Raw genomic sequence first — 21577 nt, 5'->3', positions numbered from 1 at the left:
AGGAACTCCCACCTCTAAACCTCCCCAAATTAAAGACTCCGCCTATATATGAATATTACAAGTAGATGTTGCAATTTAATGAATATGCATGTTTGTGATGTAATCCTATACTCTGGAACTGTATAAAAGAACTGTGCTAAATGTATTCGACAGAGTTCTTTGTCCAGGATGACCTGGGAACTCTCCAACGCGTTGCATTAAAATACCTCCTGCTTTGAAGAATCAAATTTTATCTCTAAAGCAGTTTCTCTGTGCTTTTTGGGGGGCAAAAATTCGGCTTCAGTCTTCTCCTTTATTACACTTTTACAAAGCAAAGATGGCAATTTTATTAAGCTGCTGAAGACAAGAGGGAAAAGATGACAGGAAGGTGAAACTTACCAAGGAATGCATAGCCATACAGCTGGGAGCTAAAACCCACAGTGCTATTTTGCTTTAGACCCGCAAGCACTAGCGATGCTCCAAGATTTCTCTCCTCTTCCCACTGCAAAAAATGTAAACTAAGTAAGCATTCCTTAACAAATACACAAAAAAATGGCAGCAAAGACAGCACGTGGCTTTCATCAGATGTCTTAGCAATAAAGAATCATTAAACGTGCCCAGTGTTCAGTTACAGGAGCAGTACACATTATATGGAGGGTCACTTCTTCCCAGAAGACTGTAAAATGTGAGTGGTTGAGATTTTGCACGGAAGTCAATCAGTGCATTTTCTTCAGGACAATGGATTACACTGATTTACACTGGCCAAGCTCCATCTCTGTCCTGTATGTCCTACGACTTGCTTCAGGCTAGCACTGCTGAAGAAAACCATTACATGGCTTCTCTACTACAGCAGCCTTTTCTTTAAAGTATGTGGCTAGATACACACTCCACTACCCCTCACTAGAACACGAAAATGCTGAGAGAAGAATATGCAGCTAATGGCTGCTTTGAGTGCAAAACCTGCTCTGTGAAAAGAGCATGTGCAACTCACCAAGACCCCTCCATGCCACAGGATTAAAAGTACAGCTGTCTCTCCAGCTACAAAGACGTACCAGCTGTCTGGCCAGACCACCAGTGATGGCTAAAGAAGGGTGTCCTATCAGTAAGTACGTTAAAACCACGAGAGCAGAGTTCATTTTATTTAGCTTGTACCACAGCACAGTGCATTTTTCATGACCAAGCAAGCAAGTGAAAGCAGCATTATTGCAAGTGAAAGGAGGTGAACAACTCCCACAGCTAAGAAAATGAGGAAAAGGAAGCTACAGATTGGAGGAAGTCTGACTATTTTAACACATGGTTTTTGTGACAGGGTACTTCAATGTCTTGTTGATTACCTTACAAACTGAAAGAAATACTCCAGGCAAAGGGAAAAAGCTTTCTGAAAAAATCCTTGAAGCACACTGAGTCTGAAACACAAAAGTTCGATCTTCTGGTTTTACTAGAGTTGTCTTTTCCAGATATGGTTCTTTTTTTTTTTTTTTTTTTTTTTTTTTTTTTTTTTTTTTTTTTTTTTTTTTTTTTTTTTTTTTTTTTTTTTTTTTTTTTTTTTTTTTTTTTTTTTTTTTTTTTTTTTTTTTTTTTTTTTTTTTTTTTTTTTTTTTGTGCCTCTATTCGGGTGCTACAAGAATTTGTATGTTACCATCTGACACAAAATACCACCACCTGACAGCCAGGCAAGGTATTTGCCCAACTCAGAGAAAGCATACAGGGGAACAGGGTTGTTTTGTGCTGAATTCAGCACTCCAGGTGAATGTTATAAGAAAATCAGATGCAACCAGAAAAACAGGGCTTTTATCAGCCTAGGTACTTTTGGGAGCTAGTGGAACTGCTTTGTAGGAAAAGGCAGCAATCATACTGATTATTTACAACTGTCAAGGAGGAAACTTTCTGGGGAGAGCCAAGACCAGTCAGGCTTTCAGTGGTGTGTACAACAGCAGAGAAATGGAAGCTCCCTATCACCACTGCTATACACACTAAGAACTAATACAGTCAGATTGCCCAAGATTTAATTCTCAAAGTTAAAAAAACATTTCATCAGGCTGCTGGACCCCAAGCTAGAGCCAAGGACTTATTCTGCAGCAGGACACTGGCTGACCTGTCTCACTCCCTGAGAAGAGAAAATGGGATTTTCAGGGGTAGCCGAGCATTTCTCCTTACTCCCTCTGCTCCCACTTCCTAAATCTATCACAGAAAATTGGTGCTGAGTATCATGAGGATTTAAATGGTGTCTACAAATAAAAATACTGTTTCATTGCTGTCTTTGGATGGGGTTATTTCAAAATACATATTTAATAAGTCACAGCTATGTCAATACAGTTGCCTTCAACATGATGTATGTTCACACCACTCTTGCTTGCACATTCAGCTTTCATGAAACACTACACGTACTGTCAAATGCTTGTCTCTGCAGTAAGGATGTGCACGCAAACAACGTAGACAAACACACTAGAAAAATGACATTTTCGTGCCTATGCTTTTCATATACAAGTGACTGAGCATACTTGATTTCTGCTAGTGAAGAAGACTATCCAACAGGGCAAATGCACATCTCTTTTCTTTGGTGAAAACTGAAGTTACAACCCTATTGGGTAAAACTTTTAGATACTTGTAATATGCATTTTGGAAGATGGTTTATGTAAGAAAAATGGAGGCTTCAAGCATATTCCTTATGCATGACAACATGCTGTTGAAAGCTTGTGCCAAACTACATGAAAAACGGCTCCCTAAAAGTGATGGACACTGCAGAGCCCTTTGCTGACTGAGCCTCTTCTACAAAGGTAGAATAATGCCAGTTCCAAGATGCTGAACTATCACGTAGGCCTTAAGCAAGCAAGCTGTGAATAATAATCCCCTAATCCTAGGAGACAGGAGGGGTGTAACAAATTTAGTTTTAAAACAAATACGTATAAGAAACGATACACCCAAAGCCAAATTGGATACTAGAAAACCTAGTGAAAATGCTCTGTAATTCTACAACACCACCATTATCTAATGATGAGCAACACTAAGCTTAACAGGGTCCTATACAATATGCACCACAGTTTTTTTGTAGTAATTGATAAGAGTTTGCTTTGAACTATTATTTCATATCCTTCAAATACACTACATCTGAAAATCTCAACACACCTTCCCTTCCAGAGAAAGAAGCAAAAGGCCAGACAACTGATTTGATGGCTTTCATACTTTTGTGGTGTTTTTTTTTGGTTTTGTTTTTGTTTTGGTTCTTTCTTCTGTAGTTGTAAAAAAAAAAAGAAAACTATGGAGTACTTATTTTTTCCAGGTAAAGTTAGGGGAATTAAAAATATTCACGACTGAATGCCCAACTGACTGCATCATAACACTCAGAAGCAGAGGCTTTGTGTACCATTTTGAATGTAGTCAGCTTACCGCATGATCAGACTTGGTTGCCAGATACTGGTATAAAACATACAGGGAAAGAAGCTGTGTTGATAATTCATCAAAACTTTCTTGGAGCATGATCTCTGTTACTACTGACATAGCATCTATGGAGGAAAACAATACATAATCAGCACAGCTCCCAGTACACAGCTGCCTTTTGTACCCACTTATTGTTCCCTTATGCTTTATTGCTGTAGTATGCTTTGAAATAGTTAGGGAGAAAGTTAAACATTTCTTACAACCAGAATAAAACTACAGAATTACTCTTATTCATTAGGGTTATTCAAACACACTGCAAGAAGAAAGAATAGGCTGATAGCATGAAACTACAGCAAACGAGCTCTCAATCATCTTAGCTCTACACTCTTCAATTGGTCCTTCTTTGCTCAGTTCTTCAATTATTAACATTTAAAAAAAATTTAAAATTATTTGGTTTTGTGTTTTGATTACAGATAAGAGAAGACTGGCTTAACTACACTACCCTTAGGGTGACAGGAGAGTACAAAGGAGCAGAAATGTTGTCACAGATCACCCACAGAAGTCTCTGTATTCAGCAAACAATGCTCTGGAGGAGCTCCGCAGGGAGTTCCAGAGACACTCCCTGTCAGAAAGGACAGTTTGTTAAACAAAAGGCCTTGAGCCTCACACAGAAAAGAAGTATGGATGAAATAAGGGGGAATTCAAAGATAGAGGTGTGTCTCAAAATAAATACATGTATTAATTTGCCATTTAGCATAACCTTCACAATAAAAGCTGTTGTTCCTTTCAGTCATTTGTTTTACAAGAGCTTTAGGCAAAGGAAAGCTTACTGTAAGTCTACAGCACTAGAATACCTGAAGTGAAATTAAAATCTTTAATATGTCATCAAATACAAGAGGATTAGTCATCTGAACATTTAAACAGTCAGTAGTGAGATGTACCCCCGACATGACAATTCAGCATAGCTGGCTTGCTCCAGTGACAAAGCCTAGACAAAGTTTACATACGTAGCTTTTTGAACAGCTAAACATTTGGAAGATGAACTCTACCAATATGCATATTGATTCTGGTAACATTCTAATTAATTGTCACTAACAACCTCTGTGATGCTATTAGCACATAAATCGGACTTGTAAAAACTTAGGAAGACGGTTTACATTTGTAATAGGATTAATAATACTAGAAACTGTGAATCTTAGAGGTTTCAAAATTCTGTAATGAACAAAAACTCAACAGAAATGAGACATAAAAATGCAGAAAAAGAGTTTAAAGGAAGGAGAAGGCATATTTTACTGTGGCTTCAGAAAAAATATTACTAAAAGCTTTTAATTCAAAGAAAGGCTCTGCAAATATAAGAGCATACAACAGAGGATGCAGTATACGTACATATTTTCTTACCTTCATATTTCTTCTGCTTTATAAAACAATCCAACAAAATATTGAATGTAAAATTATCTGGAAAAATTCCATACTGAACCTAAAGAGAAGAATGAAAAAGTTTTGTGTGCAAATGTGTTGTACAAATCTTCCCAACCACAGCCCTACATGTATCAGAAAGACCAGAACCATGGCGCTGCACACTGCTGCAATGTACAGTCAAGTAACACGGGGAGATTAGCATGCCTCCTGTGATGTAGGTCTTCCAGCTTTTGATGCACTGCATTTGTTTTGGCATTTTATCTGAGCCTTTGGAACCAGGAATGGCATTGCCTGTCACGTTTTTCTGCCTCTTCTGCATCTAGCATGTTTTGGACACCAATGCTATTTAAAACCAAAAAGCTTCCTGGGAAAGATGAGGATTTAAAAGCTGTAAAGAGACAGAGCTAATTCAAATGCAACATTAATTTTTATTTTAACAAAGAAATATCTGAACTTGAAACCACAGTCTACAGGACCTGGCTGCAACAGGAATTCCAGTCAAGCCACACTTGTCTCAAAAGGCTGATCAAACACATTCATGCTTTTCCTCTGTAAATCTTACCTTGTTTTTTAATGTGTATAAGGCTTTGTCTTGAGCACCATATTTCAAACACTGTCTGATCCAGCTGTGGATGGTCCAGTCTCTCAAGTACCAGCAATTTGGACTATGACGAAACCTAAAAAATGATAAATAGTTCAGGTGACAACACGACTCCGTTACCACAGAAACAAATTCTGTAATCAAAAAGCTGTGAGTTACAAACCCCCATCATTCATTAACTTAGATACAAATCTCTGTTTGCTTTTGCAGTCAATCATTGCTCTCTAAAAGAGTTCCAGATAGCCCTGTCAAGTAAAAGAAACAAAACTTTGACACACTAACAGTATGTACAAAGGGGAATCTGACCTTTTCACAAATGCATAATATTTTAAACTTCTCACTTTCCAGAAAGGCTACTGCTTTTCTCCTGAAAACGTGAATACTATAAAATAATAGCTTGGTATATATATGACAGTCAACTGAGATTGCTATAAATACTGTAGTATTTTTTAACCTTGTCCTTGTGATTCTATAACATCGTATTATTGCTGGTCTTGTCAAAGAGATGAGACTGATGACATTCGCAAGTATCAGAATTACATCAAAACATAACTGAGTCTGAAACTTTGGAGCCTGTGTAATCTGGTCCCTCCCACCCTCTCTAACCCATGCCTCACTTCACCACTTAAGAATTCATTATGCCTCAACACAGGTCATCCCTGTGCTGTTTGCATGCTCCATTTGCCTTAGGAATCTTCATCAGTGAGGTAAACCTCATGCAAGGGAAAACTCTGCTGAGAGCCCTTCCCTGCCCCTCTGCACTGACAACCTACTCTGACACATCTCATGTCATGGCTTCAGCAGTATTGCCAGGCAACCTGCCCCATTGCTCAATCAATTTGTAAATTGAATACCTTTAAGTTCAGCCTCTTTTATTTCATCCTTATTCACACATATGCACTTTGCTCTGCATTTGGAGAAGTGGTGACAAAAAGCACATGGAGCTTTAACTTTGGCCAACACTCAAACACCAATTAAGAGTCCAATGTTAGAAACTGCTGCCTTGGTCCTGGGTTGAATTTCACACCCTACTGTGATGAGATGCATCCAATGTTTCTCAGTTCAATTTGTATGCATGAAAAATAAGCTCAGTCCCCAGCACAGAAGTGACTGCCACTTCCCTAGAAAATGCCAATGACAGAGCTGAGCTCATGTGCAGATGCTTGCAGCCCCAAGCCAAGCTGCAGCATCATTTACAGGCAGGGTTGACTCTTCCCTCTGAGCGAGCATGCTTTCCAGAATGTTTATCAGATTAACGTGGCCACCAATTCCCTGTTCCCCTCAGTAAATCTCTTGCCTGTTGCTGAGGGCTACACAGATGACCAAGCCTGGAAAAGTACTGCAGCCCAGAATGAAGCCTTCAGAATGAAGGAGACATCTATGCCAAAAGTGGAGCTAGATCACTACAGAGTCTAAATATATGGCGTTTTAAGTGGCACATGAAATCTCCCCACGGAATTAGAATTTAATAAAAAAGAAAAGCATGCTTTGAATATTAAATTACAAGCATCCACTTTGCTGCTGTAATTGCAATCCCTCAACTCCAGACACTTCCATTAATCCATAATGTAGGAGAATTGGAAGTGAAAGGGAAATAAGTATGCTGCAATCTTTGATGGTTGCTGATCCATTTAAGGCTGAGATAAGCTCTGTCTCTATTCTGATAGCTGAGAAAATAAACCAACAGTTTTCTGGTTTTACAGTTGGAATCAGGGAAAAGAAGAGGTGGCTCATCACTTTGACAAGTATTAACATCTTCCTCCTTCTCTTTGTCCATGAAACAGGCAATATGTTCAGGGACAGACGAAAAGAAAAAGGAAGCTTAAACTACAGAAAGCAGAGGATTCAGAATGAATTAAATAAAGGAAGCCTCTAGCAATTGCTGTGTATTTAATGGAAAACCCAGAAGGTTATCTTGCAGATGCCTGATACTGAAACTCATTTTTCTTAAAACTAATAAAAACCCAAGAAGCACAGGATTCTTATAATGTGTTCAGAAAAACAAGGAGAAGCAACTGTAACAGTATTAGGGAAGCTCTCTGTTGGTACACTTCAATGTTAATGGTTGAAGAACCAATAGAGTCATCCTTCCAGTCATTGAGCTGAGAACATCTGCCCCAACAGGAAACAAGAAGAGGAATATCTGTACTACAAGAAGATCCTGAAATATCAAGGTCATGGTGAATCTAACAGCATATAATGTGGTGGTTCTAGAATTCTCCTTATTTTGGGAAGTTGATGCAGTCCAGAAGCTCAATTTTCACTAACAGTTGCTAAATCAGTTTCACTAACATGGAAGAGACACAGTGAGTGTACTGCCTCAGTACAAGGCAACCAGAACATTTTTACCCAAGCAAGTACACTCTCTTGCTCATAAACTGGCCAGCTCCTTGGGCTAAGAATACATTGCCTATTTACTAAGTTCCTGCATGAAGCCCCATTGTTTATTATTTACAACAGTGTTGAGGTACTCATGCTGTGTGAAAGAAACTGAAAAATGGAGAAGTTTAACAGAGGCTGAGAGTGCTTCATGGAGTGCTGAACTACTACAGCAAGTATGACTTATTTATATTGGTGCCCTCACACACTGCAGAAAAGCTGAGTTCCCTATTTACTTCAAAGGTTCTTTCAATTTTATTTGGTGCCATCAAGTGGTGATCCACTCTTGTGCTGCTTTCACCCACCTTATATTCCCAAGGGAATTAATACAGCAACCCTGAGCGCAAACAGAAGCACCTCTTGCTGGATCATATTCTTTTCTGTATGTTTGGTGGAAGGGAGTTCATTGCTTTGTGGACAGTCACAAATGAGGAAGACATCAAAGGAAAACTGGAAGAGAAAGTGCTGCAGAAGTAATATACTACTAGGAAGAGCTCTGCTGTTCTCTTCCTGGTAGTACAGAGGGAAATCCAGCTCAGCAGGTCAGTTCCAATTCTTTGCTGTTCAAAAGCTCTATTTTGTGCTCTGTGGTTTTCTTAAGGGTTGATCCAATTCCTGGTATCACCAGAGGCTATCCTTGTACAAGACACAAGTTTTTCTCCTCCCCTTCCTTTCTTCACATTTACCTGATCTAATGAGAAAGTATCTTGTAATGATCCGTATACCTTAACTTCCAAACTCTCTTACTTCTTTTAGAACTAGGGAGAAATATGGCTCTGCATGTTCATTTGCTTTAATCAGGAGGGGAAGTGCCAGATTTCTTCTCATTCACACAAAATTCTAAGAAGTCCCGAAGCAAAATGTAATGAGACTTGAAATGAATAAATATAGTAAGAAATACCTCTGCAAGCCAGGAGGAAGCTCTCTCAAGGGAACGAATCCAAAGCAACTCCAAATTTTACACAAGTTATACAGGGCTGAGAAGCTCCCTTGCAATGCATGGTTTTTTTCTTCTCAGGCACATTTTTTAAGCTACACTGCATAATGATCAAATGGATTCCAGGCAGACTTAGCCTGACAACTGGAAGGCTGTCACCCAAAAATCTTCTTTTGTCTGTCATTTCAAGCCACAGGCCTTGGGAAAAATCATCTGCATTTTAAATGAACCCAGAGGCATTGCTCATGTGTCAGTGTCAAAGGCAACAGCCTTGAAAAAACAATCGTTATTGACCAAAATTTCCTTTTAAACAAAACCTCCAGTTTTTCTATCTATTCTTTGCCTGCACCTTAGCCTTCAGCTTTCTTTGTATACATCCTTTCTAAAATTTCATGTATAAACCTATCAGTCCTATAGGAAATACCTCACGCATTAACCCTCTACACTCAAAAACAGAGGGAGCACTTTGCTTTTGTGTTAAAAGAAAAAACTCAAGTAGCATACACACTTTAAGAAATTAATTATCAAAAGCAGTAATAGGACAGGTTAAAAAAATTAGACACATCAAGTATAACAGAGGGTAGTCTCATGCTGAGGTGGAATTTTACACAAGTAGAGAACTGGTTTGCAGACTCCCTGGAAAAAAGCCCACATACAATCCCTATTCTATTTTAATTTTTACTGACTTTTCCCCATCATTTATTTTGAACTAATTTACTCAATTGCTTTGATGCTAAAGTTAATTCTTCTGAATTAGATTCACTCCATTTCCACATGAATGTGTATTTTCTTGCACAGCGTTTTTTGTTCAGGACTTGCACAGAGCTCTAACACCATGATGAATGCCTGATGATGGTACCAAAATAGACCTAAATGACCAGATAAAAACAGACCTAAATGATCAGATATGGAGAAATGACAGGACAGAAGCACAGTCAAACAACAAGGCTGAACAGGAGACTTAAAGGATATTTTTAGTTTAAGGTCTTTTTTCATGTTATACCATATTCAGCTTTTAATTCTTTTCACTCCAATGTTATAGATTTACTTTTCCTTAACCCTTAGGCTTGGTAATAAGACTAAATCTGGAAGAGGAGATATTTTGTGTCAAAGTATATCCTATGCAATTATTTAGGAAGATTCATGATCACTCTAGTAACCACATTCTCCCATCAGCTGAAAGGAGAAAATTCACCATTTAGTAGTCTCAGGATAGCTACTGAATTGCTCAAAACCACATTTGTGCACAGAAAGCTCAGCTTTGCAAAGTTTCTTTCTAACAATAACTATCACATAGCAATCAGCCATATGGCAGCTAGGATGTACTTTATCCTTTACTGACCTAGTTACTTTGACAGTTTTTAGTGTTGCTTAATAAATGACAAGCTGAATTTCTGATACAACAAGCATTTCTGCCCATTGTTGTCAATCTCTTCTATCACTAAATGCTCTTCCTCCTTCTGATGAATTTAAGGCACCCTTGTGAGTAAAACAGGAACAGTGTTAAGGAACAGTCCCACCATGTTAAAAGAAAAAACAGCATCAAAGAATTTCAAAATCCTAGATAAATGTTTTAAGTTTCAAAATAATGGACAACACCCAAGCATTTTACAGCAGTATGAAAGAAATGCATTGCTTATATCTAAATGGACATAAGAACCACCACAAAATAGTAACACAGCAGATAAAGAGCCTATAGCAAAGTTCAAAGCAACTTATTGGTATTCCTGGTACTGCAGTAGTTCAAAGCAACTACTGGTATTCCTGAAAAGATACCTGAATTATTTATCAGTCCTTCCATCGAGAGGCAGTGAATATAACAGAACTGCAGTGGAGCTGCTCTTCCAACCTTCTGCCACCAGGCTACACCAAGCAGCCTTGAACCCCTCTAGAACTATTTGCAAAGCACAGAGGAGGAATACTTCCGACTACTCAATCAACTTCAGCATCCCATGAGCTCACCTCAAGTGTCTAAAACCTTTATTCTAATTAGTTCATAACCAGACTGAGAAAGTAACGCCAAGGCTCAAACAACATGCGCTCTGTATGCTCTCTGTCCCTGGGAAAATGCTTCCCGGCTGTGTTTCCTAAAAAGCTCGTCTAGTCATGTAGATTCAAAATACTCCAGAACTTTGTTTTCTTTGGCAGGACACCAACGAAGTTTACTTCTAAGATGAACACAGGTCAGGATTTCTATGTCAGCTTGGTTGAGCATGCTGTGTATGCCTCAACGGGCATTACCAAGCTAGAAAGTAAAGGTCTTAACATTTAAAAATCCAGTATCAACACAGGTCAGCGCTCTAGGTTAAAGAGAAGGTTGCCAGCTAGCTCACTAAAACTGGTCATTTGAGTATCTTCAGTATGACTGCTGGATAAAACAACTTTGCTAGCAAAAAAAGGTGGTAATGCCTGGTTTAATTTCACACAGAAAATAAATTTCTAGACATTGAGAAGTATAATTGCTAATACAAACTATGAAGAAAGCAACCCCCTTTTTTGGCTTAACAGAATGATGATGTGAACTGCAATGAAGGAAACCAAATAAATAGACTCTTTGATACAGTATTTTAATTTTTCTCCTTTTCCTAGGATACTAGAATTATCCACCGCCCTTCACCTCTCCCACTCCTTTTTTAAAAGACAGTCAGGAAGAATCCAGTTTTCTTCTCACACACATGAAGAATATATACTACTTTCACTATAAAGCTAAAATTCACTCTAAGAGCAATAGCTAAGACGAAAAAGGAAAATTTGTGTCATAATAATAACAATAATAAAAAGCCCAACATCTCCTTAAACTACTGACTGTAAAGGACATAGCTTTTTATGACAAATACTTCTGGACTTACAGGTTAAATGACTGATTTTGAATATAAATGCCATTAATAATCTAGTGATTACATGGAGAATATTACAGGCTGAGAAAAACATAGAAATGATGAAGTGAGCTGTTGCCATAGTGATTCTGATAAGATACTCTCTAGTGCCCTTCCTTGTCCCCATGCAACCACAATAAAGCCTAGTTTAAAACGAACTCTTCCATGTATCTTTTCCTGGTATACAAAAACGTGGAGAAATCGAGAACCATACAACACACGTTTCTTGCTTCAGGTAATTTTTTTTAATCTCAGCAATTTCCAAGTATGTCTGGACAAAACGTGCTGCTTAAAAGCTCAAGAAAGGGTCAATTCTGCTGTAATCTTTTACTTGGGTCTTTGAAAACTGATTAACATAAAGCTGTAAAGAATGGCTTACATAAGTAAAGCACTAATTTGATTGTTACCATTTTAGTGGTCCAGCTATGCCTGTCATTACTTCAGTTAATTCTCCAACTGTCTAAAAGCTAGCAAGCAAATTATCAACTAATTTCTCAAAGTGAAAAAGAAATGTTAGTGAAAGCCTGTTTGTAATTTCTACTTACTGAAATCACCTTTGTGCCTGGTTCACTTTGCCAAATGAGAGAGACCCCCCACTAAAGACTGCCAACAAGTCTAGCAGGAAGGTAGTTCCCGTTAGCCACATTTTGGAAGTAAGCTTAAAACGTTTTTGCATACCAAATAGTACTTATGTCATGGACTTTCTTTAGCCACAGATATCTGTAAGATTACGTGATTTGAGGGACTATCTCTTTAGAGGTTTCATTTTTAAAAAATAAATTACATAGATGTTTTAGAAAACCTCCATCTCTTAGCCATCAACTACAGCAGGGATGGCACAGCGAAGCTTGCTTTCCAGTAACCATTAACCAAGCTGGACAGAGAAGTAGCACTAAAGGCTTTCCATGCAGACAAGACAGTGACTCTAAGTTTTGGAATAGTTCAAACAATGTGAGAGGGAACTGAATCACACATTCAGGTGCTTCTGTGTTTTAGCACTAGGCTTAAACTGTAACAGAACACTGCTTTCACATTGTACTGAATAGGCACACCTTATGGATAAGAGGTAAAAACTGCTACCAACAAAAGCAAATAATGACTTCCTAATTTTAAGGGCAGAACAAAAACCTCAGTCTGTAAATAGATATTGATATTATACTATTTGCATTCATCAACTTTTTAATCATGTCTAATATACAGCCTAAATTTAACCTGAGGCAAAATTAACATAATTTTGTCAGAGACCTAATTCACTGAGAGCTGAAGTCTACATTGTAACAATGTTGCATTTTCCAGTTATTTTACTCAAATTCTTTATGGTTCACAAAATAGCTCCCAAAAACACATCGCACACTAGCTTCTAACTATTGTAATACTACATCCACTTGACACTTTTCAGTTTGATCACAGTTGAACTTGCATAATTACAAATAACGTATTTCTGTCTTGAGTATGTCAAAGACTGTGACACAGTCTATGAGCCAAACAGTTTAGCCTGCAAATTTATTCAGTTTCCCACCACATGTGACCTGAGCAAAAGGGAGGTGCTGGCAAGACAGTGCTGCAGGAATACAAATACTGAATGGATCTCAGCAGCCAACCTAAGCAAGAGAAGAACCAAACTTTGCATTTGCTGCCAAACACTCAAAAAACTGTATTGACACATCTCAGGTTTCACCTTTCCAGCCTTGCTGCCACAAACACACACTTCAAATTAACCTAATTTTGACCTACCACCTATGCCCTTTCCATTCTTCATGGCTACAGTCTGATGTCCTTGTGCACTGCTCTCCTTCTGTACCCTAAGAGGAGGGGAGGCAGAGTTATGTAAGTTGTCAAGTTAAACAAATAAGGTTTTCATATTAAACGTAAACACCTGTAACAAAGAAGTCAAAACACCTGATACCTGTAGTTTCATCTACAACCACTGCAACCACTCCCAAATGTCAACTATTGGTGCACAGCCAGGTCTTGGCTACCAAGCAGTTCACCATTAATCTGTTTACTTCTCATGTCACATCTCAATGAGCAACATCTTACTGGTATCTTTTTGTTCTTCCAACCATGCATTTTCCTATTAAAATACTTTTAGCAATGAGTAACAAAAAATGCTCAATTCCTTCTTAATACATTTTTATCTGTTCCCTAACCACAGTAAGTTACCCACTGACAGCACTTCAGAGGTTATATTCAGCATACCTCTTAGTACTTAACTTCTTCTAAGACCCAGTGAGACAGAAATGTCCTTTATCCATATTGGCATCATGTTAATCACATGGACCAGTAAAAGAGTCAAAGATAAATATGGCAAAACCGGATCAAGCATTTTGTCAGGCAGTTTGAAATTTGTGGGCTCTTACCAGCTTTGTTACTGTTTTACTGTTTCCAGAAAAAGACTGTGCAGTCAGATCTGTTATTTAAAGAGGGAGACAGTAGATACTTCCCTTTAAGTACTGCACGACAAATATTCCCTTGCGTAGGTAGCTACAACCTGCACAGTAAAATGAAGTTGTGCTACCCAAAACGGGCAGAGGATTTCATAATGCAAAATGTAATTTCTCCCCTTTTAAGACAGGAATATAGCCAAGACTGCTAGTTAAAAATACAGTGGTCACAATACCAATCCTGTCTGCTTTCAAGAAGCGTTTAGACAACACTCTGAGGCACACGGTGTTTCTCTTGGGGTGTCCTGCATAGGGTCAAAAGTTGGACTCAATGATCCTAATGGGTCCCGTCCAACTCAGCATATTCTGTGATTCTATGATAACCCACCATTGGTTTTGGTTCTGCTGATAATCAATCCGTAATGCAAGGCCAGGATGTCCTGGTACTTTGTCTTGTTACAGAGGCCTACTCAGATCTAGTATTCAAGCTCCAAACTGACACTTGCAAGCACACAGTTCTGCAAGTCATGGTACAGGGCCCTTATGCGCGTCGTACTACCCACTACACAGGAGAACAAATACAGAAAAGAGGGAAAAACACTACAACTATGTGGTATTTACGTACCACACTCATTTAAGTCTGGCTTTCTTTTATTTCTGAAATGAATCATGACTTTCAAAACAACACAGTAGTATCTTATGCAAGAGGAACTTGCCAGTTCATGATTTAATCTAGGAAAGGGAAATCGCAAAAAGAGGTGATCACTGAAGGACAGTAATTTCAATGAAGACAAAAAAAGAACCCCTTTTGCCAATAAAGCGGATGGTACCACTCCCACTGCAAATGCTCCTCTGTCATGCTCTCATAATCCCTGCTATACCTTGTCCAACCCCAGTTACACACACCAGTGGTCTGATTTGTCAGAGCTTTGGCACAAGCAGTGTAGGCAAGGCGGAGGGTGATGGCATCCATTTTACTCCCAGATGTCTGCCACCAGAAGCCATCTATTTTGCTTGTAGCTTGATTTAGTCCAGCTCTGCTCACTCCCTAATGGAACTTGGGTTGAAGAAAGGAGTATTTTTCCCCTTTGTTAAATGAAAACAGTAATGACAAAAAAGAGATCAGAATTAGTTGACTTTAGAGATTAAAGCCAGCTTTATATCCCCACCAACTCCTGAAAAAAAAAGATTTTTCTCATAAAGGTGAAAATCTGCTTGAAAGCCAGTTGCCAAAATCTGTACACTTTCAGCACGACAAGCCCTAGAGTGAAGCAAGTGGGGTGGGGGTGAAATAACCAAAATCTCTGTTCATTTTTCAGCAAGAGAAAGGACTGTTTATTGTGTCTACATTTACAGCTGTGCAAACAGGAGTTTCTACCAGCTGCTCTCTAGTATATCCCTTTCCAATTTTAACAATAAACCCAAGAAAGCATTCTTTGTCAGCTGATTAAATGTTCCCTGAACTAGATCCTGGGTCAAATCCTCACCTGGTCTAGAGAGACAACATGTGGTTCCCCCTCAGTCAGCTGAGGACTTGGCACATCACACATGCACATGATCATTAATTAGACTGAAGTTGGGAGGCAAGAACAGCACCTTTCACGGATGTCTAGCCCAGCATCCCACAGGGGTACACCACGGTGGTGAAGATGGAAACCAACTGCTGAGAGCTGCCACAGTGTTACTTCTGAAACAACGAATTCAGTATTGGGACAAGCTCCCTCAGGCTTTCAAACTGAGGTAGCAAAGGAGAGGCAGAGAGGAAACTGGAAAGCCTGCGGACATTCTCCTTCAGGGACAGTGGATATGTCAGGATTTTGGGAAATAGGTAAGGGAATATGATCAGCTAACAAGAGATGCTTGGATTTCTATCCAAGCTTTTCTCAACCCCATACTCTTTTGCCCCACCACCAATGCCCTCCACAAGAGAACTCCAAGCAACCAACCAAAACAACAACCACAAACTCAGAAAAAAGCCCGAAAGTTAAGGAAGGGATTATTCTGCCTAGGAACCAGAGATTTACCAAGCAAAGGCCAGAAACAGAAAGAAGTAACTTAGTCTATGGCACAAGGAACAGTTGCAGGTAGCTGAGCAGAGTAACTTGAGTGGTTGGTACAGAGAAGCACTGTATGAAATTGGACTCATTCCAGCAGACAATATAGATAGATTATCTGGACAGTGCATCTTTAAAAACAACTCACTATAAAAGCAACATTAAAACAACAAAAAAATCCCAACCAACAAAAAAAAAAAAACTGAAAAAACTTTTTTTTTCTCACTTTGCTACTGGGCATCTTACATTCAAAAATTTGCACTTTAATTTCCCATTTCTGTAAAACAACAAGAAAGAGTAATAACCTCAGAAATAACCCCAGGAAAATGTTACTCCATGACCTTTGCTTATCTACTGAGTCAATATTACTCTCTTTAATTACAGCAAAACATTGTTTTGTGTGTCTGCCTGCAATCAGGCTTTTTCTGCCCTTAGGGAGTAGAACACTTTTTAACAGGAACAAATGTCTACGCAAAAACAAGCGGATATACAAGCTTAATGTACCTACTTACTTTCATTTTTGTTCTGCACTCTAATATTTCTGGATGTTTCTGAAGAAGACAGATGTATTTAGAAAAAGGATCAGCCATTGGAATCAAGCAACATAAGCTGGCTTTTCAAATTTCTCTGTTACTGGAGCCAAAAAGAAATCTATGGTCTGCTGGATATAATCAAATGATTTTCTAAATGTCTTGGTAACCTACTGTTGACCAAACATTTTCAGTCCTACAAAAGCATACACATTAATTTTTGAAAGAAAGAAGTCAGCTATTTGAAAATTAACATGCCCAGTCATTCATAAACTAAAGAAAGATGCATCACAATAATTTTAGTTTTGTTATAAACTGACTTTATCTAAAATGGTGTATAACAGAACAAAACAAGATCAGATGTGTAACTGTCGTGTATTAGTTCATCCTTAATCACGGCCATCTTAAATGTTTTTTTCATTTCCAAAGGCTTTCCCCTTCTGGAACCTGCATCACATCTGCTATCTGTTACTACAGACCACATTGCAACATGCACCAAAACCATGGATAGTCTCACGGCACAAGAGATCATACTGGACCCTGCTGCATCATATTATGAAGATGAATATCTTCACTGTTACCAACATAGCATAGAACACTTTCCTTTACTACAAAGTCCAATAAGATGGTGTAGCCCCTTTTTTACGTGCTTGATCAGACCACGTTTATCTTAAAAGCCCTGGGTAACACAGCAAGCTTAAAAGTAACAATGACTTTCATTATATGTGGTAAAACGAAAGGAGGTTCTTATTGAAATAGTGCATAAGCCTTGTATTTCACAACTTGGCTGAGGTAAGACAGGAAAAAACATTTTAATGCCTTCTCTCCAACAGTCTACCTTATAAAGTAGTACATGACTTGACATCATTCAACCATACTGATTGTTTTCTTACTAAGTGTGGTACAAAACAGGAATTCTCAGGCATGGAATGTCAGAGAGATGCTTTGGTTCCAGCTTTGCTTCCATGCACCCTACATGATCAGATACTGCTTCTGTGGTAGAAAACCAACAGTAACATGAAACTGCTTGCAGAGATTTTGCTAGAAAAATTTTTCTTCAAACAACATAAAGAAAAAAAAAAAGAAAACCAGGTAGACACAAATCAATCCCTTTCCATGTTAACCTAATATGCCCTGGAATGTTTCAAAACATTTCACATTCTTAGTGGATGTCCAATCCCACTTTCTTAGAAGCCTTACTTTAGCTACAAATAAGAGAAAACAACTGTAACAGAAAATGCAAAGTAAATCCTGATAAGTGGATCAGCTTTACAACATGTACATTTAACCCAAGAGTATTTTCAACATAACAGCAGTGGCAAGCAACACAGAATTAGGACATTTGAAAGCCAATACTGGCAGTTGGCAAGAAGGATATAAAAATTCTGCTAATATTCTTTTCTTGCAAGAATTGTAATGAAAGCCTCTCTCCCAAAACTAAATGAAAAATGTGTCCACATGGAGTGTGGATCGAGTCAGTTCTTTCAATTTCTGAATCTGGCAGGCCTATCTTTCCCTCGACTCCAGAAATACTGCAGAGCAGGAGGAGGGAACCACTCCCTAACATTGATATTGCATTCTGTTTGTAGCAAAATCCTTTTTTACCTCTTGTTTTAAATATAAATCTTTTAAAATCCAAATGCTTATCCCTTTACTGTTGGCAACACAAAAAAAAAAAAAAAAAAGAGACTAGTGTTGAGGGAAAGTCTTCCAACTTTTTGTGCTTTTATATGCAGCACCTAGAATATTCTTGTCCAGTTTCTGCCAAGCTTAAAAGGACAGATGAACTACAAAAAGTAGATAACTGAAAAGACATGTATTATAGGAAGAAATATTTCTGAATGCTTTCCAGTGTCGTACCTTTACTGACAGTTCGCCCATGCTGCACAACATGGTTACTCTGAGCGCACCCACTTGAATTAGATGTGGTTACAGGATAAGGCTTGCTGAAACTTGGCTCCAGGTTCTGAAATATAGTTACTAATTGCTTTTTCCACAGATTCCTACAGCTCATGCTGTCAAAAACCACTGAGAGGTAATGACAACAAAGAAACTGTGAAAGATGACAGGAAGAGTAAGAACATGGGCCCCTCTGTGCAGAAATGAGTGAATGCTGGAGCCAGAAAAGTGGCAGAGTCTCTACAACCAGAACACTTACATCTGACAGCACTGGTTTGGATAGTGACCAATATTTCTTCACATAAAGCACCATCACGCACTGGCAACCATAGTGAAACAGCACTTAACACTGGTATTTCTGTCATTCACATGAAAATGAGTAAACATTCTAATGAGGGGAATCTCTCTGGTGCTTCCCTTCCTTCTGTTTCCCAAACTGCCAAAGAGCAGCCCAAATCTTTTGCAATTGGACTTATTTTAGATTGCTCAGCTGAGGCAGGTGTCCAGACTGGTAAAACACATCATTCTGCCTATGGAAGTGTATTCTTCTCTTCCACCGCTTCTCAGTATCATTTCAAAATATAACTGCAGCATAACTTGAATAGTAGGCAGTTACTTCTGACTCATTTATTTTTATACTTCTTTTTTAAGACACATATTTCTGTGGAGGGACTTAAAACAAAGACTTGATCAACTAACAAAGTCTATTTTGGCTACAGCTTTAGGACAATGAAAACACCTCAAAGGAAGAATCAAATATGTTACAGAACTGTGTCTATGTCTCTTCTCCTTTTTATATTTGTGCTGGAACACAGGTTAATGGTATTAAGATTTATATACAGAAACTAAATAGCATACTAGAGGGAATGAATGTAATGTAAAGTGTAATTCAGAAATACATTTTTTTTGGTCCATTATGATAATTTATTATAAAAAATACTTTACAGGAATAACGTTTTCAGACACTGAACTGATTGACTGGCATGAAAGTACCAGAAACTGCAACTTCTGCACCCAAAGAACAGACATGCAAACATAGACAGTGCAGGTGAAACTTATTTTCCATGTCATGTAGTATTGTAATAACTACTGATACACTGGTATTTTAATGAATAAGCACAGTTTCATATATAGAGAGACAATCTTAGTCCCAAATTGATTTAAAGGCTGAAATCAGGCTTCAAAGTTGTAACTTCTACCATACAACCTAAACAATACCTATAAATATATATTTTATATCTAAGAATAACTTCTAATAGTCTACTATTGTCACATTTTTTGATTATAATCAAGTATGGAGTCCAGCTAATAAATTTCCAAGTCTGCAGAAAAAACTCCACTTTCAAAAAAGCAATTATCAATCACAGAAAGGTAATAAAAAGATCTGGGTAGATTGGGTAAGAATTTGCAGAGCACATGCAAACACAAACACATTCTGCAAGATAGTGTGTATACTTTTTTCTAAAGTAGGTCATGGGTTTAATGCAATTAAAAACTCTCCTGAAGAATCTCAACATAAAACTTCACCAATTGCTTTTCACACCTATTGAAAATCTTTGTTGGCATAAAACCCACATACAGAATCAGCAGTTACCTCACCACAAAACCTCTTTCCATTATGCTAATGTTTCCATCATATGAAAAACACCCTGATGTGTGAAATAGTGACATCTCAGTGAGACAGGACAAAGTAAGGCGAACTGCAGATCTTTGATCTGGCTGAAAGGGCTCTGCATTCTGATTAGAATTTTTGCTGGGATCCTAGGAGATGAAAGGATTTTTTTAAGTCTGACAGTTAACAAGGGGGGAAGGTATTCAGAAGAGAACAAAAAGAGGAGCACTGAAAGCAGATGACGTCATGCCTCAAACTGGCCTTTACCATCTTACTGACATGTTTCACAATGTGGCATAGCAGTTTCCACACAGCTATTCTTGAGAGCTCAAGATCCTCTGTGGAGACAGTATGGCTGGAGATCCACTGCTTTAAAAGGATAGAAAATTGAAACACGTCTAAATATAATACGCATATTGTATTTCAGAACCCTAAATGCAATATGGTAATGCTCCAGAATACTACTTTTTGAAACCAGGTTCTGTCTGATATAATAGAAGGAAACTCTCCAGTCTACAAAGCTAATGATTACAAGTTCTGTCACTCCCATCTTCAGAAAACCACCAGATAGCAAGCATGGAAATGCCACTACTTTCCCCTGATTCTTTCCACAGGGATTTTGTCTTTTGTACCAGGAACATCTTCCAACTTTGTAGGGGCCTTGGAACTGACTACCCTTCACCTCAGGTTGCCAGAGGCACCAAACATTGGGGAGAGATACCAAAATCCCTTCTTTATACTCTACAAGCAGTTAAGGGGAAAAAACACAGGGCTCTGGGAGCACTCTCTTATTTATGTTCAGGAAAATGCACATACTGTCAACTTACCAGACCATGTACCTGACATTTGTTTGCAATGGATTTGTACACCTCAGAAGACACAAAAACAGTCTTTATTTTACACTGCCTTTCTCTTTCTTAAAAGCTTATTGTCCTTCTATAATGTACAAAAATTGTGGCTGGAACTGTTTCTCATGAAGGTATAAAAAGAGATTGACAAAGCTTCTCTGCTTCTTAACTCTCCCTCTCTATCCCCTTCATTTATGTCTCCTGGTGTGGCCACTTCTTCAGGACTTTTTTGTGTCAAACATGCTCCCAGCGGCAAAGACCTATCTTTATAAACATGTCCTTCATTTGAACTCCATTCTAAGTGCAAAGACCAATTAAAGGGGTCTTGCAAATACCAACTACATATCCTGAAGCTAGAACACTAACTTTTATTTGAAAGAAAAGCTGTGGTTATAATGAGGATTTTCACATTTTACTTTGAATTACAGACCTCTCTACGCTGTTTCACTACCTGTATATACGTGCATTTTTGAGAACAGTTTCATGGATCAATGCTGGAATGAAGTCTCTTTGAAAAATGTTGCTATCATCACCAAAAGACTAACCATTTTGCAACACCAAAACAAGGCAGCATTGCAGAGACACAAAGAAAAATTCCAGCTAAAGCATGTCTGACAAGCCATGTGACGCATCAGTACTTCTCTATTCTCTCCCCAGAGATTCAAATGACCATATTAGATG

General features: G+C 38.3%; 1 protein-coding gene across 3 annotated transcripts in view; it reads right to left on the bottom strand.

Moving 5' to 3' along the window:
• The window catches only part of MRPS27 (mitochondrial ribosomal protein S27), a 40768-nt gene that overhangs the window by 8564 nt on the left and 10627 nt on the right, over positions 1–21577 (bottom strand). For all 3 annotated transcript variants that reach the window (XR_003571199.1, XM_027883531.1, XM_027883541.1), the window contains exons 5-8: positions 5339–5453; positions 4756–4834; positions 3367–3482; positions 379–481 (exon numbers count right to left, since the gene is read on the bottom strand). Coding sequence is in view for 2 of the 3 variants with exons in the window: in XM_027883531.1 (XP_027739332.1) it covers positions 379–481; positions 3367–3482; positions 4756–4834; positions 5339–5453 (413 nt within the window). In the remaining variant the exon portion in view is untranslated. The remainder of the gene's footprint in view (positions 1–378; positions 482–3366; positions 3483–4755; positions 4835–5338; positions 5454–21577) is intronic.

Source organism: Empidonax traillii, unplaced genomic scaffold (assembly GCF_003031625.1).
Source record: "Empidonax traillii isolate 1590-97213 ecotype Southwest subspecies unplaced genomic scaffold, ASM303162v1 scaffold8:size5222938, whole genome shotgun sequence".
NCBI classification, from domain to species: Eukaryota; Metazoa; Chordata; class Aves; order Passeriformes; family Tyrannidae; genus Empidonax; species Empidonax traillii.
Note: the sequence above shows the minus strand (reverse complement) of the source record. Positions and strands in the feature narration are given on the sequence as shown.